The sequence below is a fragment of the Balaenoptera acutorostrata genome, chromosome 11 (genome assembly GCF_949987535.1).
Source record: "Balaenoptera acutorostrata chromosome 11, mBalAcu1.1, whole genome shotgun sequence".
Lineage (NCBI taxonomy): Eukaryota > Metazoa > Chordata > Mammalia > Artiodactyla > Balaenopteridae > Balaenoptera > Balaenoptera acutorostrata.
Window position 1 is genome coordinate 933,604 of NC_080074.1, and position 27,584 is coordinate 961,187.

Consider the following 27,584-nt stretch of genomic DNA (forward strand, 5'->3'; position numbering starts at 1 on the left):
GCCTGCCCTCTCCTCTGGTCCCGGGAGTCTCTGGGGAGGGGCAGCCTGGTGGCAACGGGCTGTTGAAGGTTGTTGAGATACCACTGTGAGTCCAGGGACGAGTGATTTTGGAAACCTCAGAGATAGGTTTGCCGGGAGTTTTGTTTTGATTTAGCACGAGGTAGTGAGGTCTGCCCAAGTGTACCTGGTGGCTTTCGCCTCTCGCGTCCTCTGTGTGGAGTTAATGTGTCCTCTGCGTCCGTTTCAGGGAGTCAGTACCAAATGAGGAGGAAAGGCCGAGGTCATCGCGCTGCAGCGAGGCACCCTTCCTCCCCCGGCAGCACTAAGCACTCCCCCACGCGAGAGACGCTGACCTACGCGCAAGCGCAGAGGATGGTGGAGATCGAGATCGAGGGCCGCCTGCACAGGATCAGTATCTTCGACCCTCTGGAGATCATATTAGAAGATGACCTCACTGCTCAGGAGATGAGCGAGTGCAACAGCAACAAAGAGAACAGCGAGAGGCCGCCCGTGTGCTTAAGAACTAAGCGGCACAAGAACAACAGGGTCAAGAAGAAAAACGAAGCCCCGCCCGGCGCCCACGGCGCCCCCGCCTCGGCCGGCACGCTCCCCGAGCCCACGGTGCGCGTGGTGGAGTACAGCCCGCCGGCGGCGCCCCGGCGGCCGCCCGCGTACTACAAGTTCGTGGAGAAGTCGGCGGCGGAGCTGGACCACGAGGTGGAGTACGACATGGACGAGGAGGACTACGCCTGGCTGGAGATCGTCAACGAGCGGCGCAGGGGCGACTGCGTGGCTGCCGTGTCGCAGAGCGTGTTCGAGTTCCTGATGGACCGCTTCGAGAAGGCGTCGCACTGCGAGAAGCAGAAGCAGGGCGGGCAGCAGTGCCTGATCGACGAGGACGCCGTGTGCTGCGTGTGCATGGACGGCGAGTGCCAGAACAGCAACGCCATCCTCTTCTGCGACATGTGCAACCTGGCGGTGCACCAGGAGTGCTACGGCGTGCCCTACATCCCCGAGGGCCAGTGGCTCTGCCGCCACTGCCTGCAGTCCCGGGCCCGGCCGGCGGACTGCGTGCTCTGCCCCAACAAGGGCGGCGCCTTCAAGAAGACGGACGATGACCGCTGGGGCCACGTGGTGTGCGCCCTGTGGATCCCCGAGGTTGGCTTCGCCAACACCGTGTTCATCGAGCCCATCGATGGCGTGCGGAACATCCCCCCCGCCCGCTGGAAGCTGACATGCTACCTCTGCAAGCAGAAGGGCGTGGGCGCCTGCATCCAGTGCCACAAGGCCAACTGCTACACCGCCTTCCACGTGACGTGCGCCCAGCGGGCCGGCCTCTACATGAAGATGGAGCCCGTGAAGGAGCTGGCCGGCGGTGCCGCCACCTTCTCCGTCAGGAAGACTGCGTACTGTGACATCCACACGCCCCCGGGCTGCACCCGGAGGCCCCTGAACATTTACGGTGACGTTGAGGTGAAAAACGGCGTCTGCCGGAAGGAGAGCTCAGCCAAAACGGTCAGGTCCACGTCCAAGGTCAGGAAGAAAGCCAAGAAAGCCAAGAAGACGCTCCGGGAGCCCTGTGCGGCCCTGCCGCCTGTGTGTGCGCCCTACATTCCCCCTCAGAGGTAAGCGTGGCGGGCCCGGGCCTGCTGGGAGGGCGCGCAGGGTCTGACCGCGTGCTGTCTGTGCAGCCCCGACGGTCCTTTCCAAGGTGGCCTCCTTCAGTCTCCGCTTCACGGGAGCATGGATGTTGCAAAAGACTTGAGTCTGTGAGACGGGGAAGTGTGTCTGGTTTCCTCGATGCCCGCGCGGGCCCGCGGCCACACTGACTGCAGGCGCCCCGGTCTGGGGTCCCGCGGCACCCCAGAAGTTGTCATCTTTGACGCAGTAGAACACCGTTCCTCACCCTGCTCCCTCCCCCAGATTCGGGAATCTTGTGGGATATTTAAATTTGTTGGAAACTTAAGCCGCGTGGCTGGGTAAGGTTGACCCCGGGGTAGAGATCAGAGCGGGGCTGACAGGAGCCACGAGGCGGGAGGTGCTGGCCTCCTTCCTGTCGTGGGACAGGCTTTCTGGTTTTCCCGACTGTTTCTCTTGTGCTGTCAGCATTGCCTGGTCAGTGTTGGGTTCTTTGCTTGGGGCCGTCCACGGTGGTGGGGTCAGGACCGCGCTGGCCACCCCCATCCCTGGACTCGTTTCCTCCTCTGCTTGTTCTTCTTGGTACTGACTTGTTCTTTTTATTTTGTTGTATTTAAGAACGCTCTTGTTTGGAATACGAGGTAAGTGGCTTGATGAATTTCTCACCGGGTGTGGTTTGGGAAAGACTCAAACACTTGCTTGAGCTTTGAGGAAGTAAAGCCCTGTGTGATAGGGCACGGGTCTTTAGAATAGTCTGGTTAAGAAAATAAAGCATCAGGCTGATGAAGGGAAGACGTAAGTGGGTGTCTGCTCCCGAAAGCAGTTCTGGGATGTTGTCAGGTCGTAAGATGTGGTGGGAACTGCTACTAAAGAAGTGTGGCCTTTTTTCCAGAATGAATTTTTTTTGTTTTTACAGAACGGTACCTGTGTTACAGAATCAGTAAATTCAAAGTGAATACAAAGTGCTTATCGTCCCTCTTATCCAGAGAAGGCTTCTGTTAAAATCAAGGTGTCTCTTTGCAGATAAGCCAGTCTCACTTTTAAAAGACAGTTTCACTTGGATTTCTACCTGTAGGTCAAAAAGTATAGGATTTGTATCAAGAGCGTCTATTTAAGAGCCGGAAATTTTCAGCTTTACTGAAATTGAAGTAAATGAAACAAAAAATGTGATCTAATAAATTGAAAACCCGGAAGTCTGAGGTGCTGCCTTGTGTGTCCAGCCCCACCTGGTTCTCTGCCCCAGGGTCTGCCAGCCCGTCCGAAGGAGAAAGCATTTGCGGTTGGGAAACGTGGGCACCTGGGGTCTGAGATGACCCGGTCTGAATGGAGAGGAGGACTTGCTTTGGAGGAAACACTGCAGCTCAGGTGACGGCGCTGCTGGGCCATGCTCCGTCTTGTCCTTTCCTAATTTAGGAACAAACTGCTACTTCGGTTTGGAGCAGACGTAGACGACGCGCCTGGATGAGTGCTCGCGGCCACAGGCTTTGCTGTCAGTGTTGCCCAGAGTTTCCGGGAGATCCTGACATCAGGCCACCCTGTGGGGTGTCGGGGCAGGTGCTGGGAGGCCCAGGCTCACAGCCACTGCTCTTGTCCCGAAGCTGTGGCCGGAGCTGCGGCTGGGCTGGTGGTCCCGTTCTTAGGACCCAGGCACGGTGGCGTGTAGATGGGGGTAAAGCTGGGTGCTCTCCACGGCCTTTGGCTCAGGACCCGTCTAGAGCTGCCACCAGGGTGGCGGGCATTCTGAGCGAGCTTGGGAGCCGGCCCGGGGCAGGGGGGCTGGAAGAGGGGCTTTGGAGATCTAAGAAGAGGAGGATTCCCCTTATTTCCTGCAGAGAGGAAGGAGGGTTGGCTGTGAGAAGGCTGGGGGTGTGTGGCAGGAGCTGTAAGCGCTTTTGTAGTTTGAGTGGTTTACAAGTTTTCAAGTAAGAAAAATAACTCAGATCAACTAATTTTGAGATCATAGTCTGTTCTCAACAAGAGGGAGATGGTTGGTTTAATTCGTTTTATCGTTTAGTGTTTCTGAGCTACAAAGATTGCTTTTCTCGTCTCTCAGCAGTAGACTCCAGAACACAGATGTGGGTGTTCTGAGGCTTCGCCCGCCTGTTGGAGGACTCGAGCCTGTGGTCAGGCCGGCTGGCCGGGGCCAGGAGTGGCGCGGGCACGTTGATGGGATGCTGTGCTCTGCCCTGGGTGGGTGGGTTGGGTCTGGCGGGGTCCTCGCGGCCACGCGGTCCCTTTGCCCGTGAGAGTCCAGCCTTTGGCGAGGAAGAGCCGCCCCCGAGCGGCTGTCCCAGTGGCGTGGAGCTGTGCCCGCCTGTCTGTGCCTCCCCTCCTGCACCTGTTCTCCAATCAGAATGATGCTTTTCCCAGCCCAGAAGCAACACGTTTAAAGTTGGGAAGATACGAAAAGTCAGGGCTAAGGAAGAGAGGACAGGCCTGCGTTCTCCCTTTTCTGGCCTGTGCTCGTGCTGCTCTGTTTCTGTCAAGCGTTGCCGTTTCCTCGAGTAGCTGCTCCTCTGATCGGATCCTCTCTGCTTCTTCGTCCATTTCATCTGCTTCGTGGGGGGAAGGGAGGGGCCCGTGGAGGTGGGCACCGGGGAGGGGCCAGGCCAGGTGAAGGGACTCGTGGAGTTGGAGCCTCCTGGGTCCCTTGGGGTAACTAACCTGGTCACTCCGCACTCTGGTCGCGCTCTGGGTGTCCCGGAGTGTCTGGGGAGGAGGGGCCTCGCGGGAGGAGCGTCCGGCCTGGCCTGGCGGGTCCTCGTTGACGTGCGGGTTCCTGCCTGTTGAGCTGTTACCGGAGTGCGTGGTGGGGGGGGGGCGTCCGCGGCACGGCCCTGTCCCCGTGAGGGCGCCGCTGGGGCGCCAGGTGAGGACGGCTGGAGAGCGGGTGCTTGGGAGCCATCGGGCAGACAAGTTGAATGCCTGTTGAGCGGAACAGCAAGAAGTTTGCACTTGAGTTTTGTATGTCTCTCTTCATGTTCCTGGCAGTTAAGTTTATTACGTTTTATGGAAGTTCTCACAGGTCATGGCCTGGGGAAATGGGGGAAGCCTTTCAGCCCCTGCAGGTGGGAGCCTGGCTCTGGGTGCTCTGCACACGTGGGCGCCACCTCTGCTCCGTGGGCACCACCTCTGCTCGGTGGGCGCCGCCAGGCAGCCCTCCCGCCCGCCTGCCCGGGTCCTCGGGGGAGGGCTGTTTAAGGAGCGACTCCTGGAGAGAAGCCTGACAGACCCAGCCAGAAGTCAGAAGTGCGGGTCGTGAAACGCACGCGGTGTGGAGAAGCCGGGCCGCGTGTCCTGCTCCTCCAGGTGTCCCTCCAGGTGTCCCTTCCGGTCACGTCGGGCGAGCCCAGCGGAGGTGGCCTTGGCGGCTCTTGCCACCTGACGGGGGGCCGTGCAGCGTGTTTCCCCAGAGCTGCTCTGAGTGTTCTAGTTCTGACCCTCCTGTGGCCTCGTTGCTTTCCTTGGTTTTGGGCTGGCGAGTGGGGGACTGGCGTCTCGCCGGGCAGGTCCCCCCGTCCGGGCTGCCGGCTCCGGGCTCTGCACCTGCGAGGGCCTTCCTGGGGCGAGGCGGGGAGCGCGGGAGCGCAGGGACGGCGCGTCCCAGAGCGGATGTGCTTTGACCCGAGAGCTGACGTGAATAAGAGTAAAAAAGAGCGCAGGGGAGGAATCTGGATGCTTCACGACGTGTCTCCGCTGCGTCGCGGGCTCTTCTGACGCGTTTCAGTCTCAGGGATTCCTGTGTGCGTAGGACTGAAGTGAGTGCTGAGCGTGTGCCGTGGGCCGCGCCCCGTGTCCCTCGGGCGTGTGGACCCCTGGCCCGTGTCCTGCTCGCTTTCCCCCCGCCCCCGGCTCCCTCCTCCTGGTGGGAGCCGCGAGGGCCCTGCCTGGTGGTCTCTGCTGGGACCGGCCCGGCGTCACCCCCCCTCAGCAGGCCTGCTGTGCTCACACCTCCCGCAGCCGGGCATCCCGGGCGCACAGAGCAGGCCCGGCCCACGGGGAGGGTCTGCCGAGGTCATGGGATCTGGCAGTTTCTGGTCACGTTCACTGTATCTGCTTCCGCAGAGATGGGGCGGACATGCATTGAAGTTTTCTTTCATCCTAGTACTTGGAGTCGCTGCCTGGAGTGGATGGTGGGACGGACCTTGGTGCTTTGGGCACCCTTCTCCACGGCACAGAGACCGGCATTGCATCTCGTCTTGTCTTCATTTCAGTTTCAGTTTTTTGTTCAGAAATAACTTCAAATCTATAAAATGTTGCAAAAGTCGAAAAAACCCCCCACCCAAACGCTCTTCACCCAGAGTCCCTTCTTGCTAATAACCCGATTACCCTCTTGGGGGTGGTTTCCACGCACCCCTGCGTGTCTCCCAGGGTGCGGCCGGCCTCCCCTGGAGCCTTCCTGCCTCCAGTCGGGACCAGTCCCGCTCAGCCTCCTTTGATTTGGGCATCCCCAGATCTCTGTGTCTCCTGCGACAGGCCTTCGCGGCTCACAGAGGTGTGCCTGGGACTGCGGGGCCCCTGCGTCCCCACCTGAAGGCAGCGACGTCCCCTGCTCCTTGGTGACTGAGGTGTCACCAGTGCTTCTACCAGGTGATTTCTGCTCTTGATTTTTCTGGCGTCGGATCCGGGGCCTGGGGGCCCCTGGAGGCGACGGCTCCTCTCCACGTGGCCTGTCCCTCTTCTCTTCCTGGCCTTCCTCCCCGCAAGGGCTGGAAGGGAGCCTCCACCTCAGCGGGGTCCTTCTCTCCCCGCCGTCGTGGACCGGGAGGTGTGGTTGTCAGAGGGGTCTGCCCGGTGGGCCTGGGCACTGAGGTGGGCAGCTCGAGAGGGGTTTCTCCGGAAAGGAGGCTCTGCCCAGCTGGCTGTCACTGTCAACCTGCTTAGTAGCCGAGGGGAGGCCCCCGGGGCAGTCGGCCGCCTGGCCTTGGCCTTGGCTGTGGCCGTGGGTGCTGGTGAGGTCTGGCTGGGAGGTGTGGCTGCGGTCCTGGGGCTCCTGCCTGTGGTCCATGCGGTCGGGCAGGGGGCACCCCTGGAGCCAGTGTGGCCCAGAACCACTTCACTCCCGAGGCAGACTCCGGGCTCTTCAGGTCTGGCGGGTGGACTTCACTCCTGTGCCCCGACCTCCGTCCAAGCTGTTTTGAAAGTGTGCGGTGCCCGTTGTGGAGACCCAGCTGGCTAAGAAGGTGTTGAGAAGGGAGGGTGGACCCTGCTCCCCGCAGACGCTGGCGGGGCGGCCCAGGCGCTCCTCCAGGGTCTGTGCATGTCAGGTGGGGATGGCTTTTAATGCCATTTTTCCCTGTTTTTCATGACTTTTATATAAAAACTTTAAAAACAAAAAACTAGATAGTAACATTGATTTATCAAATGTAGCAAGAAAAAAAAACATTAAATGACCACTTGCTTTTGGGACCCGTCCTGTCCCATTAGCCCACCACTGGTCAGTCACAGCAACCACTTGTTGTAAATGGGGGTGGGTTCCTCTGGGGCCTGGTTTTCTGGTTTTCCTGTCCTGGGGGGCCTCGCAGTCTGGTGTGGGCTTGGGCGATGCCCTTGAATGCAGTGTCAGCACACCAGAGTCAGTCCCAGCGCCCCCGGAGGTGGGTCTCTCTCTTCACGGGCTCAGCCTGTGGGTGGCACGGGGTTTGGTTGTGCTCATCACGTGTCTTTTCCTCAGCTTATCTTCTCATTCTTTTTTTTGTGGCTGCGTTGGGTCTTCGTTGCTGCGCGTGGGCTTTCTCTAGTTGCGGCGAGCGGGGGCTACTCTTCGTTGCGGTGCACGGGCTTCTCATTGCGGTGGCTTCTCTTGTTGCGGATCACGGGCTCTAGGCGCGTGGGCTCAGTAGTTGTGGCTCGTGGGCTTTAGAGCGCAGGCTTAGTATTTGTGGCGCACGGGCTTAGTTGCTCCGCGGCATGTGGGATCTTCCCGGACCGGGGCTCGAACCCGTGTCCCCTGAATTGACAGGCGGATTCTTAACCACTGCGCCACCAGGGAAGTCCCATTTGTTTCTTTACTAGTCTTTTCAGAGAATAAGGTTCTGGTATTGTTGAGATTTTCTTGTGTGTTCTTGTTTCCTGTTTCATGATTTTTTGCTCTTTGTCTTTTTTCCTCTGGCTTTATTGAGATTTAATTGACACGTGACATTGTAAGTTTAAGGTGTACAGTGCGATGATTCGAGTCACTTATACTTTGTGAGTGTTTGCAGGGTAAAGTCAGTTCGCTCATCCTTCATCTGCCATAGTCACTGTTGCTATGGTGGGGAGAACATGAAAGCTCCCCTCAGCAGCTTTCCAGGGTGCTATGCGGCCTTGGGGGCAGTTGCCGCCACCTGCGTGCGGTCCTGGGACCTTCCTCTCTTGTCTTTTCCTGACTTCTTCAGTTGGGTGCTCAGCACATTACGAGTCAGCCTTTTATCTGTGCTGCCCCATTTGACCGTTGCAATAACTGAGCGCGTGTTAGAACACATGTCTGCGTGTGTAGAGAACCCTGAGCTCTGTGCATTAAGATGCATGCACTTTGCTGCTCCTCTGTTAAGCCACTGTCAAAAAGGTGAAAACAGCCCCCAACAGAAGGGCGCCTCCGAGGTGCCCAAGGTGAACACAGCCCCGTCCGCAGACGAGGAGCCCTGGGGTCCCCGGTGCCTTCTGCTGGAGCCGTCGTGGGACAGCAGAGGTGCTCTGGCCGCCGCTGGCAGGCGTTCCAGCCTTGCCTCTGGTAGCACCGTGTGACCAGGTGTCCCGGGTGGGTGGGCCTGTGGGCACGCTGGGGCTTGGGCTCTGCGTCTCCCCGGCTGCTCTCGCTGACCCCTGGCCTGTGCTTGGTGTGGAGCTGCCCCCTCGGTGGGTCTCCCCTGGGCACCCCGGGCAGGGCTGCCCTGTGTGGCGCGTGGCCTTTGGCCCCGAGGCTCGAGCCGCAGCGGCTTCTTTAAAGAGAAGGACCGTCGTGGGTCTGGACGCGGCAGAGCCGAGGGTGTCGGCACAGTTCTGTGCATGTCAGGATCGTGCTTTTCAAAAAATGTGCTCTTGAAATTCCTTAACTTCTGACCTGAAACGTTGATGTGTGGTGCACAGCGGGGAGGCCTTGTTGTCCTGTCGAGGTTTAGTTCTCGGCTGCCTTGGTCGTCTTCCTGAGGCGTTTCAGCAGCAGGGGTGATCGCAGGGACCGGGAAGCTGTCCCGCCGGCCTCCAAGGGTTTTACGCCGTCTTCGCGTCCCCTCGTGCAAGTTACAAATCCTTCACGCTTTGCAGTCCTTGGAAGGGTGGAGTTTTGCAGGCGGCTTGCGGATGCTCACGGTCGTTTTGGTGAAGGGTAGCCGCCGCCCGCCGCTGCTTCTGCCTCCACTTATGCCATCGCTTTCCCTCTTGAGGGGACCCGGGCGCCACGGCCCCCCACCCCGTGAGAGTGGGCGACTCCGCAGGGTCGGCCACACCTGGTGAAGGTCGGTGCGTGTGGATGCGCGGCTCAGAGAAAGCGGAAACACCCAGGGCCCCACCTGTATTTCTTCTTAGACGTGTGCCCCGAGGGCCGCTGGAGTGACCACGGGTGGACGCAGCCTGCGGGTAGGCGGAGAACCAGGGCGGCGGTGGTGGCTGTGAGGGCGCCGCCGCCGAGAGGTGCGGTGGCCGCACGCGGTGTATTAACAGTGACGCTGCGGTTTCTCGTTTCCACGATGAGAGCGCGCCCATGTCTTGCTCTACAGCTAATGAGTTTTTCCGTGTTCTAGATTAAACAGGATTGCGAATCAGGTGGCCATTCAGCGGAAGAAGCAGTTTGTTGAGCGCGCCCACAGCTACTGGCTCCTCAAAAGGCTGTCGAGGAACGGGGCCCCCCTGCTGCGCAGACTGCGTCCCACAGGAGCTCGCAGCAGGTACGTGCCCGCCCCCCCCCCCCCCGGGGCCCCTCAGCCTCTTTTCCCGACCCTGCACGCGGGGCTGCCTGCCGGGGGTGGGGTGGCAAGGGACGGGGGCGCCGTGCAGGAGCAGTGTAACTCGGGGGCACGCCGAGGGCGACGAGGGCCAAGACGAATGGGGGGGAACAGAGAACAAAACCAGACTAGCGCTCACGTCTTAGCGGTTGATCTGCGTTCATAGACCCATTTGGTGTTCTAGAGCGTTTCTCTGAAAGGATGGATTTAGAAAGGAAGAGGTCGACTCTGTGAGATGCCCCAAAACAAACAAGGGTTGGCTGCCTGTTTGTGCTGAGGGGCGCAGCCTCCTAGACTCGGGCGCACAGCGGGGGCCCCCCTCCCGACCGGTTCCTGTTGGATCGCTGGGGCTCCCGCCGCACCCTGCAGGCTCTGCCGTCTGTCCCTGTGCATCCTCCGTCGGGGGGCCCGGGCGTGGCGCCCGGCAGCTGGGTTCCTGGCGTGAAGGGAGCTCCCTCCGCTGAGTTCTGGTCGGGGCAGGACTGCCTGGCAGCTGTGAGGGTCCCCATCCCTGGAGTCCCCACATCGAGGGAATCAGCCGCTGTTTTCTTCCCGGTGTCTCGGGAGTTGCTGCTTCCCGACTCTGCTGTCGCTTCTCCTGGGTCCCGGCGCGAGGCCCGGGCTGAGCGCTGCCCTCTCCACCTCGACACCCCGGCGACGTCCTTCTTAGGGAGCCCCTCCTCTTAATCTTCCCAGTCTTGTGCTGACAGCGTAGGTTGTTTAACGTTACTAACACACTTAGACGCTCAGTTTAACGTCTTCTTAAGGCTTTTTGAAATCCAGAGGAACTGTTAAGATCCCGGGCCTCTACGGGGTGGGCCGTGCCCCCAACCCTCCTCCACCTCCGGGAAAGGAGGCACCGCAAGGCTACAGGGTGTGCTTCTCAGACCTGCTGCCCCCGAGGGTGTGCTGATGGGGCCGTCTCTCCCCGGGGGGTCCTGGTGCCCGCAGTGCCATCTGAGTCCCCTCCCCCGAGACGTGGCACAGGCCTCTGTGCAGACCCAGCGCTGCCGCCCTTGTTTGCTGGGGTGGACCTTGCACACCGAGCGGCTCCCTTAACTCTGGGCTGCGGCTTCGGTGGACGTGCGCATAGAGGGGCCGGGAGGTGCCGCGTCCTGAGCCCTGCTGGCCTGCCGGGTGCTCAGCTGTCCTGTGCCCGCCTGCCCACTCCATCCAGCTTCGGGACTGCTGACTGCTTGGGCTGGGTCGTGCTGCCGACCCTGGCGGCCGGGGGTGCCCGTGCTCACCGGTGGGGGTCTGGCCCCTGGGGCTCATTCTCAACCTTCCGTCACACCCGGGCCGTTGTTAGTGACGCACGGCATGCCTCTCCCTCCTCCGCACCGGGCCCAGAGTCGGGATCTCGGTCGGGGCTGTGTCAGAACACGTGCCTGTGGGCTGGGAGGGCCAGTTGTGGGCTGGGGGACGTTCAGGAGGCCGCAGGGCTGGAACCATGGGGACTGAGGTTGGCTGGCTTGCTTGGGTGCTGTCTCGGGAGCTCCAGGAAAGGGGGCCGGGGCGGGGGCCCAGAGCCTGCAGGCCTTGGGTGCCAGGAGAGGGTGCTGGGCCTCGGGGTGGCAGGTAAGGCAGCAGGCATCGCAAGATCGGGGCAGTGAGGCAGGATGGAGGCCTTCGTCCTCGCCCGGGTGACGGCAGAGAAATGGGAGACGTGGAGAATGCAGCCCCAGGAGTCTCGTCTCGGGGCCCGGGGGCGAGCAGGGTGAACCGCGCTGGGAGTGGTGGCCTGGGGCCTGTGTGGTTGCCGGTGGGACCTGGGCTGGGTTTGGGGGCAGGAAGCTGGGGGGTTGGGGGGCGTGTGCATGCGAGGGGCCTGCCTGCACCTCAGGGGAGCGGGGGGGGCACTCCTGGGGGAGCATATGTTCTCAGGAGGCCGGCACGAGGGTTCGAGACCAGTTGTGTTCTATCTCCATCCTGCCCCACACGAGGTAAATTTGTAACGACGGGAGGATTCACCCACAGGAAACGGGAAAGGGAAGCGTCAGCTCTCTTGGCGGAAGGAATTGGGAGGAACCACGGAGATCTGGGTCCTATGACTTACACTGAGGTGTACCTTGGCTTGGCCAGGAGAGGGCTCTGACTGGGTCGTAGAGAGCCCAGCTGTGTGGCCTGTGTGGCCAGGGACACGGACGCGGGGCGGCCTGCCACCCGCCACCCTGGGGACGTGAGCTCCCGCTTCGTGGGAAGGACCGGAGGCGGACGGGTGGAAGGGCGGCACCCAACTCCTCTTCCCATCGCGTTCTAGCGAAGGTTGACTTGTGGGGACGTCCGAAACATTAATGTTCCACATGGGACATTCAAGGCTTGGTGTGATTTTTGTTTTTTGAAACCTCAGAATGGCTTGGTAGTAGAGTTTAAGCTGACTCGTTTAGCCCTGAGCCGGGCCCTGGAAGAGGGCGGGCGCAGCAGCCCTTCCCTCCCGGGGCAGCCTTCTGGTTGCGGACAGACAGACAGATGGAATGAGCTGGCCTGGGGCCGACGAGGCGCCTCGGGTTGTGGGGTGCTGCCTCCTCCGTGGTCTGTTGAGAGCGGGTCCCCTTGGCGGTGACCCTCCCTGGAGCCTGTCCTCCGCCATCCTGCAGAGCCTGCTGGGCGTGAGGGCCTGCGGCGTGTGCTGGGGTGGGTGCGGCTCCTGTCTCTCCTGTCCTGCCGCTGAGCGAGCACGCCCACGCGCTCACCCCGATGCACCCTCTGGCGGGAGAGCGTCCCCTGTCCGCTCTCTGGTGGCTTTAGGACAACACGGTTGTCCTGCTCTGCTGGGGCAGGGCCACTCGCTGTACGCCTTGCTGCTGCTGGCGTCAGCTTCAGGGGCCGAGGTGGCTGTCCCTCAGGGTCTTACGCCCTTGGTCACGTCCGGGGAGTCGGGTGGGTGTGCCAGGGCCTCACCCTGCAGAGCTGGCCTGCCCTGTCCCTCCAGCACAGGGTTTTGATCTGACCTAGGTGGTCCTGACCCTGGGGGGGGGTCCTGGCCGTCTCCCTTCCAGGCAGTGGGTGTCCTCCCCTCCTTTGTTGGGTGGACCTCGGCTCGATTGCAAGCCGTCCTCTAAGATCCTCTTTGCTGAGAGTTTTTTGGCACCAGAAAAGGCTTCATTACCGCCCCAGTTTGTGGAACTTCCCAGGGTTGGTTTTAGGTGAAGTAAGACCACTTGAGCAGAGTCAGAGACTCAAGCCCTTTTGTGCAGAAGAGGCGTGGGCCTCAGTCAGGTCCTTCCAGCAGGTTCCTGCGTGGTGGGGCCGTCGTGTGCGGGGAGAGCGGCCCTTGGCGGCCCTTGAGTCCTGCAGCCGGGCGGTGAGCGGGCAGTGAGCACAGCAGATGGGCACCAGGGGCTTGTTGGGACTTACTTGCCTTCCTCTCCCTCAAATCAGCTAAACATCCTTTTAGCTGATATTTTCAGAGTGTCTATTTCAACTAATGGAGGAGATGATTTTCAGATGCTCTTGGGGAATCTGGTTTTCTATTTCTAACCCACCTTTCAGCGTAGTTACTGGCTTTGTTTATACAGCTGATGTTACTGTTAACTCCTGGTTGATGCCTGAGAATTTCAGGTAACGTAAAAACAAGCCCAGGGGTTGGAATCTGTTGGAGCCTGGAGGACGCCTGGCGGAGGGGAGGCTCAGGCCCAGCCCGCGTCCCCGCACCCGGCCTCCTGGGCCTCGCTCTGCTGCGTTTGCCAGTCGTAGAGGGAGTAGATACCTTGCAGCTCGGTCCTAGCAGTCAAGTCTGACGGGATAGTGTCCGAGAGGGCTCAGGGAGTGGTCCGCCCGTGTGTGCGGCCTCAGGGTTGGTCCTCACGTTCGCCTCAGGGCAGGAGTGCTCCGGCCGCAGGGTTCAGGGTTCGGACTGGGCTACGGATGAAGCGTTGGGGGCGGGACCCCGCCTGCTGGCTGTGCTGTGTCCGCTCTGTCTGGATGTGGGTGGAAACTCGAGGGGCAGAAGGGGCCGGGGAGAGAAGAGGGCCTGAGAGTTGTGCCGTATGTTCCGGCAACAGCGCCGGGCGCTACCTCAGCTGAGGCTGGAAGCGCGTGTGTCCACGACGGCAGCAGGGAAGGGGCGCCCCGTGCATAAAGTCGGACTCGGCTTCGGGGCTGCTGTCATCGGGAGGGCCCCAGACACCCGCTGGGAGCCTTAGCGGGGCTGGCGTGGGAAGGAGGTGGGGCGCCCGACTGCCCCTTCCTCCTGGAGCTGTGGACTCGGCACAGGGTGGGCTGAGCCTGGGCACGTGCGCTTCCTGGTAGTGTCAGGCGCAGGCGGTAGAGGGTGGCCGCCTGGGGCTGGGGACGGGCAGCAGCCCGGACCCTCCGGGAGGGGCGTGCTGAGGGCCTCAGCGCCTGCGCAGAAGGCGCCTGGGGCGGGAAGGAAGTGAGGATGTGCGCGTGGGGGGCCGGGCTGCCTGGCTGGGCGAGGGTTTTGGGAGCGCCCTAGCCGAGGCCGCCGGGGGGGGGCGCGCTGCCCGGGCGGCCAGGTCTCTCCACTGGCACGCCACACACACAAAGGGGGGGGGGGTGGGGGGGGGGGGGGGGGGGGGGGGGGGGGAAGGGGGGCGCTGGCCTGGAGGTGGGCTGGCAGGGTGCGCACGCGTGTCCCCAGGAAGGACGTTGCGCGGGGCTGAGACGCTGGGGAGGTGGCGCCTGGGCCGGGCGTGCTGTGCTCTGCTTTCTCCTGGGCCGTGGAGCCCTTCCTCGGCGGGTCTGTGCGGGGGACGAGGCCAACTCCATTCCTCTCCTCAGAGAGAAAACGACGAGGAGATTCAAGCTGCTAAAGAGAAGCTGAAGTACTGGCAGCGGCTGCGGCACGACCTGGAGCGCGCGCGCCTGCTCATTGAGCTCCTGCGCAAGCGCGAGAAGCTCAAGCGGGAGCAGGTGAGGCTGCGGGGGCGGGGCGTCCGGGGGCGGGGCTGCAACCCCCGGTCCCCTGGGCCCGCAATCCTTGCCCCTTGCTTCCTCCAAGCCGTCCTCCCTGGTGAGGGGTGCAGGCCGGGTGACCGTCACCCTGGGTGCGGGTGGCTTTGGGGGGTGGCACTGACCTCTGTCTGAAAAGAGGCTGGCTGGCGTAGGGCGGTTGGTGTTCAGTGCGGTCCCAGGAAGCACGGGCAGGAAGGGGCGCCGTCGGCCAGGGGGCGGTGGTGAGCCCTTGAGGCAGGAAGCGGCTTCTCGGCGGGAGGGTCCCCTCGGGCCCTGAGACCGCGTGCGCTGGCCCCCAGGTGAAGGTGGAGCAGATGGCCCTGGAGCTGCGGCTGACCCCGCTCACCGTGCTGCTGCGCTCCGTGCTGGACCAGCTGCAGGAGAAGGACCCGGCCCGGATATTTGCCCAGCCAGTGAGCCTGAAGGAGGTGGGTGTCCTTGCCCTCGTGCGTGCTCCCCGTCCTTCCTCACGTCTGCCGTGACCAAAGGGACGGAGAAAGAGCCCTTCCCAGTGCGTGTCTGCCCGGCCCGGGGCCGGGTTCCTGCGTTTGTACTTCAGGGGCCTTGGCTGGGAGGGTTCTTGGAAGGACCCAGGCGTCAGTTGGGTGTGTCTCACTGCTGCCACTTGGTACTGTGTGAGCATTGTGCGTGTGTGGGGGTGTGTTCACGTGTGTATGTGCACGTGTGGCTGCCTTACGTGGCAGGTGTGCTGGTTGTGTAACGTGAATGAATCCTGTTTTCTTGCCTGGATTCAGGTTCCGGATTATCTGGATCACATTAAACACCCTATGGACTTTGCCACGATGCGGAAGCGGTTAGAAGCGCAAGGGTACCGGACCCTCGGGGAGCTGGAGGAGGACTTTGACCTCATCGTGGACAACTGCATGAAGTACAACGCCAAGGACACGGTGTTCTACCGGGCGGCCGTGCGGCTGCGCGACCAGGGCGGCGTGGTGCTCCGGCAGGCCAGGCGCCAGGCAGACGGCGTCGGCTTCGAGCAGGCCTCAGGCATGCACCTGCCCGAGCGGCCCCCCGCGGCCCCCCGGCGGCCTTTCTCCTGGGACGACGGTAAGCGTGGCTGTCCGGGGACCGGCGGTGCTCCCCCCGCGGACGCCGCGCGGGTGGGCCCAGGAGAGAGGGGATGGGAGCCCCACGCAGGTTTGAGGTTTCTAAGTGGCCTCGTGAAAAAGCGGAAAACAGGCGAAACTTATTTTAGTAACGTATTTTTAACGCACTGTGTCTCGGTATGGTGATTTTAACATGTAAACGACATGAAAATGACAGAGGATTGCCTTCACTGGCTTCTCGTTTTCTCTCTGCCGTGTAGTGTGTATTTTACACTCAGCGCATCTCTGTTCAGGGCAGCCACGTTTCAGAGGCCCACTTGAGAGAGGCGCGTGGCCCGTGGCCCCGAGCAGGACGGCCTAGGTCGGCCTGATACAGACCAGGAAGCAGTGTAGCCGGGGCCTTGGGCCCACATGGGCCCTGACGGACTTGGGAGGGCGTCTGTGGCCAGAGCAAGTCTGTCGCTGTGCTTGGAAGCGAGCGGGGCGCAGGCACGGAGCCCTCTCCCCGGCGGTGCACTCCTTGCGCCATGGCCCTGGGAGGGCCTGCCGTCCGCTGACTCGTGCGACCATTGGAAGCTGCTGCCTCGCTGCACGGCTCTGCCCCCACAGGAGCCCCGGGCGGGCAGGGGCGCGGGGCCACGGAGGTCGGGCCTTGCAGGAAACGGCCGGGCGGGCCGCCACGAGTGCTTGCGTGTGCCTCGGCGCCCAGGTCTCACTGAGGATAGAATGAGGGATGCGGAGTCTAATTCACTCCTCCCTCAGCACTGGGGTGGCACGAGGGCGGACCCGACGCTGTGGTGAGGCTCCGCAAGTGACGTGCCTTCTGCTTCCGCGAACCTTCTTACCTGCGCGGTTTTGTCGGGATGCTTTCTGCTTTGTTTGCCTGTAGCGTCGTCTCGTTCCTCTCGTGGGCGAGGCGGTGCTTTAGTAAAAGGTTTGCCTGTGGAGGGAGGTGTGTTCCTTTGGACGGCCGTGCTGCCGTTTTTGTCCCAGTTTCATCTGCAGGGGCTTCTGTAGACTCGTTATGTTTCTTAGCCGCTTCTCACTGATTTAAGATAATCTGTGCTTTATGAATTTTGGTGTTTGGTTGAAATGGAAATTGCTAGCGATTTTTGTAGTAAATAGGCCCCAAACTTCAAATTATCTGTGAATCTTGGAGCCCAGTTTTAAAAAAGCCACACAACAGCCTGGGCCCGAGACTTGAGCTCAGACACCAGGCGCCATGCGCAGCCGCCCCACGCTGGCGTCCGAGGGGAGTCCACACCCCCCCTCGGGCCCTTTGGTGGAGTCCTCGCTCGGCGTGGGCGGCTGGTCTCAGCAGGAGGGCTCGGTGTCCCTGGGCGCCGCCCCTGCCCTCGTGGGCGCCGCGCGCAGGTGGGGGCTGGCAGGGTGGTCTGAGGCTTCTGATGGCCGTGCCTCTGCTTCCAGTGGACAGGTTGCTGAACCCGGCCAACAGGGCCCACCTGGTCCTGGAGGAGCAGCTGAGGGAGCTGCTGGACATGCTGGACCTCACGTGCGCCATGAAGTCCAGCGGGTCGCGGAGCAAGCGAGCCAAGCTGCTGAAGAAGGAGATCGCCGTCCTTCGCAACAAGCTGAGCCAGCAGCACAGCCAGCCCCCGGCCGCCGAGTCAGGTACTGCAGGCTTTGAAGAGGACGGTGCTCAGCTGGGGCAGGAGACCGGGGAGGAAGGTAAGCACGCTCGGGGGCGCGGGCCAGGAGCGCTCGGAAACCTCCGGGCAAACGCCAGGCCGTCCGTGCCGTCCGCGCCGCATTTGGGCACTAACAAAGTCTAGGGCGTGGAATGAGATTTTTTTCTCAACTTGGTTCTGGAAAACTATTTCAAGAGCACCGTTTAGGTCGTCCACAGCCTTGCCAGGGTGGTTGGAGAGTGACGGGGGCACGACTGTGTGTCGGGTCAGGAAAGTGGAGCAGAGTCGTTTCACCGGGTGGCTGGTGACCCGTGCGGCTGCGCTCAGCCCTCTCACCGACACGCTCCTGGGAGGGCGGAGGGCCTGGGGGGTGCGAAGGTCCCTCCCGTGCTCCGTCGTGGGCCAAGCGTGTGGGGCACAGGCCTGGGCCGGACGCGGGCCCAGAGGAGCCCCTCCCCGGCAGGACGGGCCGTGGACGCCAGTTCAGCCCTGGCTCTGGGAGGTGCCCTCCAGGGGCTGGAGCTCTAGGGCGGGCCGAGGGCCCTCCCCTCCTGCCCTCCTTGCCTCAGCTGAGGGTCAGCACGTTTCAGGCGGCGACACAGGCCGTGGAGTCAGACTCCCTGCCAACACAGCAGTTGGCAGCTGTTTTACGGTCTTTCTGATTTTTTTCCCCACCGCGTCCAGATAAGAATAACAAAAACGTTAATAAAACCATACGCCAAGTTGTTTTACAGCTTATCTTTTTAGAAGAACTGTGGCGTGCCGTGGACGGGTGCCAGCCTTGCGGATCTGCCACGTCCTGGCGGTGACCGCGTGTGCTTCTGCATGGGCGCCCGTGAGTGGGCGGTGGGCTGGCGCTGGGCGTCCCTCTGGCCGAGCAGAGTCCTGCGTGTCCCCCTCCTTTCTTATCCAGTTGCCTGAGGCAGCGGTGGGGCAGGAAGGACCTGGAGCCCTGAGCTTTCTCCTCCCTCAGGGAGCGACCCTGAGTCGCTCTGCAGCCTTTTCCTTGCGCTGGTCGCTCTGTGTGCGCGGCTGCGCTGTCAGCTGCAGCCTCTGCGGCTGCTCCTGGGCGACGGGAGTTACGTTCGGTCCGTAGAGTCTGGGGGAGCCTCCCTGCTGCCACCTGCGCCAGCCCTGCCTGTTGGGGGTCTGGTTCTGAGGAGCTCTTGCTCAAGGGGACCTTCGACAGCCGGGCCTACCTGGGTTCCCAGGCTGTGCCCCCTTCTCTGCCTTCAGGGTTCCTCGGGGTGCAGGGTGGGCTTGGAGCGTGGGTTCTGGCGTGGGCGCCTGCTTGCCTCCCAGCCGGCTCCTTCCTGCTGCCCGAGCTGCCCCTCCGGCTGAGGGCATGTGTTTCTCTTCTTGTGCAAAAGAGTGGGTTGGGGGGAGAACGTGTCGACGGGTCTGTCCGCCATCAGCTTCTGAGCTCTCCCACTGGGCGGGCGTCCCCGGCAGGCCCTCTCGCTGTTCTGTGGGGCTGGCCCACATTGGAGGAAGCAGGTGCAGGCGCGGCAGACGTGAGCAGGGAGGCCTGGAGCCGTGCTGGTTAAGAGTGACACGTGGAAGGAGAGGTGTGGATGGAGAGGAGAAACAGCCGGGCTTGTCAGGGAAGGTGGGGGGCGCCCCCCGTGAAGCGGCGGCGTGGCCTGCAGACAGTGGGGCTGGGGTCGTGTGGATGACACAGAGGTTGGTGGAGGCGGCGGAAGCAGCCATTTGTGAACGAGTGTAGAAACGCGTACTTGGGATCACGGTCCTGGGGCAAAACTCAAGAACCTTCTGAAAGACTCACGACCACAATATCAATCCATCACGCTTGAAAGAGTAGTGATTTCTCAACATCAAACGCGGTCTTAGTTGTGATTTGATGTTCACGGGGTTTCCGTTGGAAACTCGAGCAGGGAGGAGACGCCGGCGTCAGGCGCCAGGGGCGGCGGGCGTGGGGCTCCGCGCAGCTTGGGGCGGGCGCCCGCGGACTCTGCCCGCAGTCTGTGCGGTGCTGGTCTGGGGCCTTCAGCGGGGGAGCCTCGTGCCTGGGTCGTCAGTTTCACACACGGCGAGGTTTCCGTCGAGCAGCGGGGGGCAGGACAGTGAGGACGGCGTGGCCGAGGCCGTGGGCCTGAGTCGCCGAGGGGCCTCTGCCTCTAGCTGTCGGGGTTTTGGTCCAGGCTCGGGTTCGAGCCCTGTCTCCGCTGTTTCAAGACTGCGCCCGTCTCCTTCCCTGGAGGCTCCAGAGGGGCTGCCAGGGTCAGTGCAGCTGAGGCTGGATGGCGCGGTCACGCTCGAGTGAGGACAGGGGCCCCTGATTCGGGAGGGTTGGTGGCATGGTGTCCAGACAGGTGCCTCGCTGGGTCGCAGGCCGTTTGTGGCTTCGGTTTGGAAGCGTCTCTTGGGCGGGTTGGCGCCAGGGGTGTGGACGGCGGAGAAGCTGCCCCGCAGACTCCCCGGAGCAGTGGGGCAGGTGGGGCGCCCCGAGCGGAGCCGCCGGGCGGTTCTGTGCGTGGTGAGCTCCTGTGAACAGGATTATTTCAGGTGCTCTGCATGCGTTTATGCCACGGACGAAGAGCGTTTGTTCTAGAAGTTAATCGAGCGGTTTTCACGAGCATTTCAGTGGCGTGTGATTGTTCGCAGCCAGTGACTGTACAGGGACTTGGGGTCTCGTGTCGGCTCCGTGTGCACCTCCCCCCCTGCCCCCCCCCCCAGGGCCCCGCTTGGCACCTGCTCTGTGCGCGGCGAGTGCGGCGGGGTCAGTGGTTGCCGTGCTGTGTGTTCTAATCTGACGGACGAGGACACTGAGGCTTGGGGCCGGTGGCCTGCGAGGGGCCCGTAGCTGGTGGTGGGGGTGGTTTGCACCAGGTCACCTGAGCAGCTTCTGTCCTTGACACCCACTTTGCAACTGCGCGGCCCCCAGAGGCTGGGGACATGCCTCTGTGAGCCGCCCCGGCAGATGGCAGGACCCTGTGCCACAGCGTAGCCTTCGTGGAGGAGGTCGGGTGGCCCCTCTGATGAGCCCCCCCTCCCCCGCGGCTGGCACGGGCTGGGTGTGGGCGCGGTCCGCAGTGGACCACGTGGTCCGGGGCCTCGTGGGCGCGGCCAGGGCTGTAGGCGCCTGGGGGGGGCGGGGCGGCGGCTGCCGCAGCGGGAGCGGCCAAGCCTGGGGGTGGGGCCTGAGGTCGCCTAGCCTGCGTGCTGAGTGGGGGGGCCTGGCAGGGGGCAGCGCTGCCATCTCCGCGTCCCCCGCCTGCCGAGGCTGCGGCGGATGCTGACACCTTGGTGTCAGGTCAGCACGAGAGCCCCTGTGGGTCTGGGGGGGGGTGGGGGAAGAGGAGGCCCCTGCCGGGAAGGGAGGGAGGAGGGCCCCACCCCTGGGAAGATGCCCTTGGCGTTCCTAGTGAGGGACAGGAAGCCTCCCGGTGGTCACTCTGCACGTCCCGAGTTCCCGCCTGGTCAGTGTTCCCACGTGGTGACGAACGGCGGGCGGGGGAGCTGCCTCACCAGCCGAGCGCCGTCAGTGGGACTCGCACCCTGGTGTTTGCGCACACGCACGAGATGAGTCAGTGTCTCCTTCTGAAACTGACCTTTCTAACAGCTTTTGGTTCAGGAGAGGCTCTCCGCTCATTTTCTGAGTCGCTGTCACATGCCTTAACAGGCTTTGAGTGGCGTTTGAAAGCGAAGGTCCCTCTGGGGCAGAGCCTGACCACAGCTGCCTGGGCAGAGTGCTCCTGCAGTTCGGTGCCACCCTCCTGGGCTCCGAGCCTGGCTGGCTCTCCTCACCATAAGTTGGCAGAATTCTCGAAACATTTGCTCGGAGACATAAACGAACCTTAGAAGTTGTGTAGCTTTTCAATGTCAAAATGACTTCGGATTTAAAATATTAACCTTATGTATTCCAGACGGTTTTGGGGAGATTTGCAGGTTTCATAAAATAGAAACTGTACTTGGTGATGATATGTACTACTTAGTGTCTTTCTTGTTTTATGTCATACATCCTGAAGCCAGTATCAGCCGTGCCTAGAGCGAGACCTTGGTGGCTTATCCCAGAGCGTGTGCCCGCCCGGCCAGCCCCGTCCTCCCTGGAGAGGCTTCTCCAGCCTCCCGGGGCCCGGGGCTAACACGCTGGCTCTCAGGCTTCTTGTTTCTACCGTAGTAATTTTTAAAAGCCTTTCTTAGGAGGTTAACATAGTCTTTGTCCGAAGACTGTGTTTTGGTATTTAAAGTCAGACTTAGAAGCAAGAACTTAGGTTGTAACGTTTCTGGAGGTGGCACAGAGGTTAGCGTATCTGAGGACCGAGTGGGAGGTTTTCCTGCTCTCCTGGATCGTTCTCAGCCACTCACCACTCCCTGTTTTTGACATCGACTTAGAATGCCCTGGTCAGAAATCAGATTTACGTGCTGTTTCCTTCTGTCTGCTAACCTTGTGGACCAGGTCAGGACTGTGGGAATGCCCGCTTAGAACCCCTTAGTTACGTGAAATATTTTTCTTCCTCAAGGTAAGTGAATGTTGATTGCAGAAGCTGTCATGAACTCGAATGATGTCTTGATGCTGGCGCATGTGCGGTGGTCCTCACGGTTGTCTTCAGAGGGTAACTCTGGACACCTGGGCGCCAGGCGCCACGGCCTCGGTGTTAGGGAAGCGCACACAGGGTAACCCGCGGCTGCTTGCAGACAGTTATGTGTGATGCTGTGTTTCCTTAATTGAATTAGTATTTTGGTGGACTTCACATTTATAGTAAGTTTTATAATAGATTTTATAATTATCAGTTTTCAAAAATCACTTTATTTATAATTTTTTCAGGAGATAAATCTCCCCCTAAACTTGAACCATCAGATGCATTACCTCTTCCTTCAAACTCGGAGACTAATTCAGAACCACCAACCCTCAAACCAGTAGAACTCAACCCAGAGCAGAGTAAACTATTCAAAAGAGTCACATTTGGTAATGAATCACATAGCACTTGCACTCAGAGCGCACTGGTAATCGGACACCCTCCAGAGCCCACCCTCGCCAGTAGTGGCGATGCGCCGGCGGCGGCCTCCGCGGTGGCGGAGCCATCAAGCGATGTAAACAGACGCACTTCTGTTCTCTTCTGCAAATCGAAAAGTGTAAGCCCCCCAAAGTCTGCCAAGAACACTGAAACCCAGCCAACTTCTCCTCAGCTAGGGACCAAAACCTTTTTGTCTGTAGTCCTTCCGAGGTTGGAGACTCTTCTGCAGCCAAGAAAAAGGTCGCGAAGCACCTGCGGCGACTCCGAGGTGGAGGAGGGGTCCCCGGGAAAGCGCCTGGACACAGGTAAATGCCGCGCCGGCCGCCGCGTTCTGTCTCGGGGCGGGGCGGGGGGGTGCCAGCAGCTTCGGGGTTTTGCACTTTGTTGTCCGCGGAAGAAGACAGATGGTGTTTTTCCTTGAAAAGCCCTGAATCATAGGCCACCTTGGGGGGGGCGGGGGCCCTGCTCGTCGCTGCCCTTGGAGAGTCTGGACCCAGGCGGGCCTCCGGGCGTGGCTGGTGCCCCGCCGTGCTGTGCGGGTGGGCGGGTCCAGGTGCTGCGGGTGACGGCGGGCGTCCTGCGGGCCTCCCTTCTGAGGCCCACAGGGTCTGGGCTAAACGCGGCGCGTCCCCCACTTGCTTAAAGCGTACGTACTTTGACATCTTCTCGCCGTCCTGTGTGGCTTGGTTGGTACACGCACGATGGGCTATCTCCTGCTGAGATAACACTTGAAAGTGTTTCTCATTTACTACTAAGCTTTTATGGCTTAAGTTTGTCTAATTAACTCACCCAGACGTCCACGTGCTACGTCCACGTTAGAGTCAGGAATTTCCCTCTGGCTGTGTTTGCAGGAGGCACCTTCCTGCTCCTTCAAAGCCTGTTTCCAGCCTTCCCGCCGGGAGGCAAGGGGTTTCTGTGCTGGTAACCTAGCCGTTTGTCGTCCGCGCCCCTCCACGGCGGCGGGCCCGCGGGGCTGTCTCCTGGGGGCGGTCTGAGCTTCCTTTATTCCTGGACGTGGACCAGAGCCGGCTTGTGTCTGCTGCTGGTCCGTCTGCCACATCCAGACAGAGAAGTGCGTCTCCTCCTTCGGTGCTTGACTGAGTTTGAGCCACGGGTTCGTGGGGCCGGCTGGGGTGGCTCGGTCCCGGGCGTCCACCCTGGAGGGGACGGCTCCAGCCCGGCTTACGGGGAGGTGTGTCGCCTGCACCTCGACAGACAGACTGTTCTTCCACAGTACACTTTTGCACATACAGTTAGTTTTATTGAAACGTTACACTTTTGTGCTTTTAGTTTGATGGATCAATATCAAGTTGGTGTTTTTTGATAATTTGTTAAAACTTCATTTCTGAGCACTGCTAGCTGCTCGAGTGTGTCCAGGATTCAGGTACAGACGGAGCCTGTGCCAGTGCTCGGGGCTCCTTAACTACCCTGGGGCCTTTCTCGGCTGAGTTAGCGCAAGACTCTGGGCTTGGTTTTCAAGCACACTGGAGGGTCCCGGCATCTGCACCGGGAGGCGAGTCAGGGCGTCGTGTTCTGGTGCAGCTTGCGCAGGGCACTGCGGTCAAGGGCCCCCGGCGAAGCTGGTGTCCGGGGGGCAGGCTGCCAGGCCCCGACGTGGCCCTTGCCGCCCGGCTCTTCTTCTGGAACCGTTGCCCCGCCGTGGGCCTTCAACCGTCGGGCTTTCGGGGGCCTCTTGGACTCCCTCACCGAAGGTCCCTTCTAGAAAATCACGTCCCCTCCTTCCGGTTTCCGCGTCTGAGCCGAGGATTTTGCAGGTACTCAGTGGTGATGGTCGAGGTCGGGAGGAGTTTCCCGCAGGCCTTGTATGAGGCCCGGGACGCGTCCGAGGTGTCGGCCCCTATGGCCTGGTTCAGGCGGAGCCCTTTGCTTCCCATTCCAGGGTGGCGGTGCCTTCAGTGGTGTGCGGTGAGTCCGCAGGGTCTGCTCGGCCCTCGGCTGGCCCGTCGCCCGGGCGTCTGGTGGGCTCCGCGGCCAGGTCTCTTGCCCCGAGCGGCAGTCTTTGCAGTCTCGGGACTTGGGGTATTCCGAACCTTCTGTTTTCCAAGGGTCCGTCTGCGTGCTCTGCCTCGCAGGGAGCCCGCGGGTGTCCGCGGTGTGCTGCAAGGCCTCCAGGTTAGGGTGAGCCCCGCCTTGTTCCTTGCGGGCACTCAGGCCTCTCCCTGGAAGCACCCGCGGGCGGCGGCGGCACGCTGGCTGCTCCTCCTGGACCCGGGCCGCCAGGGCCTGCGTGTCTCCGGGCTTCCTTCTGTGGCCGCTGGCTCGTGGGCCCCAGGCCAGGGCACCGCGTTGCCCGTCTCCTCGCTTGGGATGCCTGCGCGTGGCTCCGGTCGTGCGCGTGGCGGGCCGTGTGCGCTTGCGCCTCTCGCCGAGTCTGCAGGCTGCTCGGGCAGGAGGCTGCTCTGCGGGGCCTGCAGTCCGACTGAATTTTCGCTGTGTTCCAGGTTCTCATTTTAACTACTAACGCGCTGGGTAGTTCACTCTTTGGATCCTAATTATCCTCTTTCACTCACCTTGGGCTGGAGTTCTGCTCCGCGGTCGTTTTGGAACGCGGCAGGATCCCTGCACCCTTGCATCTCACCCAGTTCTTGCGGATGACGTTGGACGTGTCCGTTCAGCCGCCCTCCAAACAGAAACACCGGCCCTCGGAGGAGCCGTGCCCCGCCCTTCCCGCCCCTCTGTCAGTCAGCCAGACGCCCACAGGTGCCCCAGCTGGCTGGGACGTCGCTCGGCCTCCCTGTGGGTAGGGTGGCGATGCGGAAGGAAGCCTCGGGCCGAGGTGCCCGGAGAGGCTGCTGCGTCCGCAGGTGGCTCACGTGGACAGAGCTTCTGAGCCCCCCTCGGCCAGCACAGGACCAGTCTGAGATGACCAGGGGTTCTGGGTTGGGCGCTGGGCTCGGGAAGGACTGTGCAGGCCGTACACGGTGCCGGACCACGTGGCGTCAGTCCCGTCTCCCCTCGCTGCCTGCCGCTAGTGCCTCCTGGCTCCCGCCGGGCCCGCCCTCCCTTCGCTTGTCTCTCCTCTGGCTCCTCCTCCCGCTCGTCCCCGGGGCCCTCGGGGGGGCACAGTTCTGTCTCTGGTCGCCACGAGCGGACGTCTTGGCTGCGGGCCTGGGGGCATCCCGTGCTGGGTGTCCTGGCGAGCCTTCCACGCTTCTGCGTCTTCTTGGAGCGGGTCTGGGCAGAAGCAGGGTGTTGGGATCTTACTTGATGTGCTTCTGTGTTTTTATTGAAAGGTGGAAAAACGCATAAAAAATGCAATTCTGTTGCCAACAGTAAAAATAAAAACTTGTAACCAGAGTAACAGGCGTGCCCCCTGCTCCGAGAGGCCGGCTGCAGCCCCTGTGCCCGCTGGCCCTGGCCCTGGGTCGTGTGAGGGGAGCCCTTGCGTCCACACCGTGTGGCTGGCGGGGAGCGCAGCCGCTCCTGTCGCTGTGCCTCTGGCTGGGCTGCCGTCCAGGAGGTCGTCACGGCCCGGCGAGGGCGTGGCGGGGTGGACCTCGGGTGCCCGGCACCCCTGTGGGAGCACCTGGAGGCTTCTTGCCACCCGGCGGGTGCGAGGCGTTCAGGATGTAGGTCGCCGCAGCCACGCCGACCCGCGTTTTGGAAGGCCCGGGGCGCCTGGACGGCCTTGAGCTGCGGCTGGGCCGGGACTCCCCGCTCGGCGTGTCCTCCTTTGGGGCAGAGAAGGGAGTTTAGACTCCGGGGTGCCTCCTCTATCGCCCGAGGCGTCAGCCCTGATTCCCAGGGGCTCTGGGGGTGCAGCTCATGTCTGGGGGGCATTGGCCTGTCCCTGAAGGCACTAAACTGGCTCTTGGAGGCACTGCGGGGGCACCTGTGTCTGCCTGTGGCTCTGGGCCCGCCTCTATGCAGGCCTGTGACCCTGCCCTACTGAGTGTCATTTCAGGTCCCTGCAGGTCTCTGGATGGCGTGGGGTGGCTTGCGGAGCCTGGCCTTGCTCTGGCCACGCGGTCTCATGCCCTTGGGCTTGTTTGCTGCTCAGTGGGTGACATGGGGAAAACCATATGTGACTAGCTGGTCACCCTGGGGGCGTGTGTCCTCTGAGTCCTTAGGGAGACGTGCATGTCCTCTTGTTTCCCAGTTGAGGACTCCTCACTTCTGGATCTTCTCCCCCTGGTGTCACTTGTCACCATGCATGCCACGTGGGTGATGTCTGTGCCGTCTCCCTGGGGACGACATGAGTGCAGCCTTGCTCGGTGCCCTGGAGCTGGGGCTGGTCTCCCCTCTCCTTTCTCCGCAGTCAGGAGGCCCGTCCTTCGTCTGACCTTCACCACGCGCGTCCTGTGACGGGCGCCCTGCCCTTCCTGGGTGCCGCCTCCTGCCTTGGGATGGGGGGTCGCGGATGGCAGGCCCCGTGCACTGCTCGCCCCAGCTCTTGCCAGGCGCCGGGCACCTGGCACACGCAGTGAGGCTCCCCGTCACCTTCTAGGGCCCCTCTTCCTGCTCTGCCAGGAGAGGTGGACGGGCAGCCCGCTTTGCCGGCGGGAGGTTGGGCGCAGGGGGAGGCCGTCCCCGCTGGCTGTGCTTGGAGCAGCTTGGTGGCTGCGTGTCCTTGACCCCTGGGCTGCCGCCGCACGGTGCCTCTGGACCTGGCCCAGTGTCGGATGCTGTCCTGGGGCCTCCCCGGGGGGTACAGGTGGGGTCTTGTAGCCCCGCTGGGGCTGGGCGTGCGCCTGCGTGAGCGCGGCCCCTCCCGGCGGACCTGGGCCCCACGGGCTGGGACCACGAGAAGCGGCCGTGGTTCTGCCCCACAGCCTTGGCCCAGCCGCTCCGTTTCACGGGCCTGCCTTCCTGAGGTGGTTTGGTCCAAGTTCCGAAAATGAGTGCAGCACCCGCCACTGTCTGCAGGTACTACTTATAAATACGAATTAGGTCTGAAACGGAAAACGCTAAGCTTTTCCGGTAGCCGGTGGCGTCGAGTCTGGCGGAGCCGGAGCAGGACGTCTGAGTGGCTCACGTCAGGGGAGCTGGGGGCCTCGTTCTCTTCAGGAGCAGCAGAGCGTGCTCTGTTCTGCATTTGTGCTCAGCAGCGGCCGTCTGTCTAGGTGTACTCGCCTCCCTTTGTTTACAGGAAAGTAACGTGAAGCAGAAGAGAAAGCCCTGTAATCTGGCTAACTACTTCAAAAAAAAATGTTTTGAAGAAATGGATTTAAAAAATTTTGAAGCACGAGGAATGGGATTCTTTTCTGGGGAAAAAACACGCCTTCCCCTGCGGCTGTCGCACCCCGAGGGGCCGGGCCGGGCACAGGCTGCGGCTCGCGGCACCTTCTGACCTGGGGTGTCCGTCCTGCTTCCTGCTGGCGCCAGGCTTTTCGGGGGCGGGACGTGTGGTCTGGCTTTTGAGATTTGCCTCGGTTAAAACGCTTCTCAGCT

The 27,584-nt window shown here is 61.9% G+C and overlaps 1 protein-coding gene across 1 annotated transcript in view; it reads left to right on the top strand.

Annotated features, from left to right (window-relative positions):
* Positions 1-27,584, top strand: part of BRD1 (bromodomain containing 1) — a 34,666-nt gene that overhangs the window by 2,895 nt on the left and 4,187 nt on the right. Inside the window, exons 2-9 of the mRNA XM_057556402.1 lie at positions 248-1,625; positions 9,360-9,481; positions 12,758-12,792; positions 14,304-14,435; positions 14,777-14,905; positions 15,233-15,545; positions 16,973-17,233; positions 22,373-22,477. Coding sequence (XP_057412385.1) covers positions 262-1,625; positions 9,360-9,481; positions 12,758-12,792; positions 14,304-14,435; positions 14,777-14,905; positions 15,233-15,545; positions 16,973-17,233; positions 22,373-22,477 — 2,461 coding nt within the window. The 5' untranslated portion in view covers positions 248-261. The remainder of the gene's footprint in view (positions 1-247; positions 1,626-9,359; positions 9,482-12,757; positions 12,793-14,303; positions 14,436-14,776; positions 14,906-15,232; positions 15,546-16,972; positions 17,234-22,372; positions 22,478-27,584) is intronic.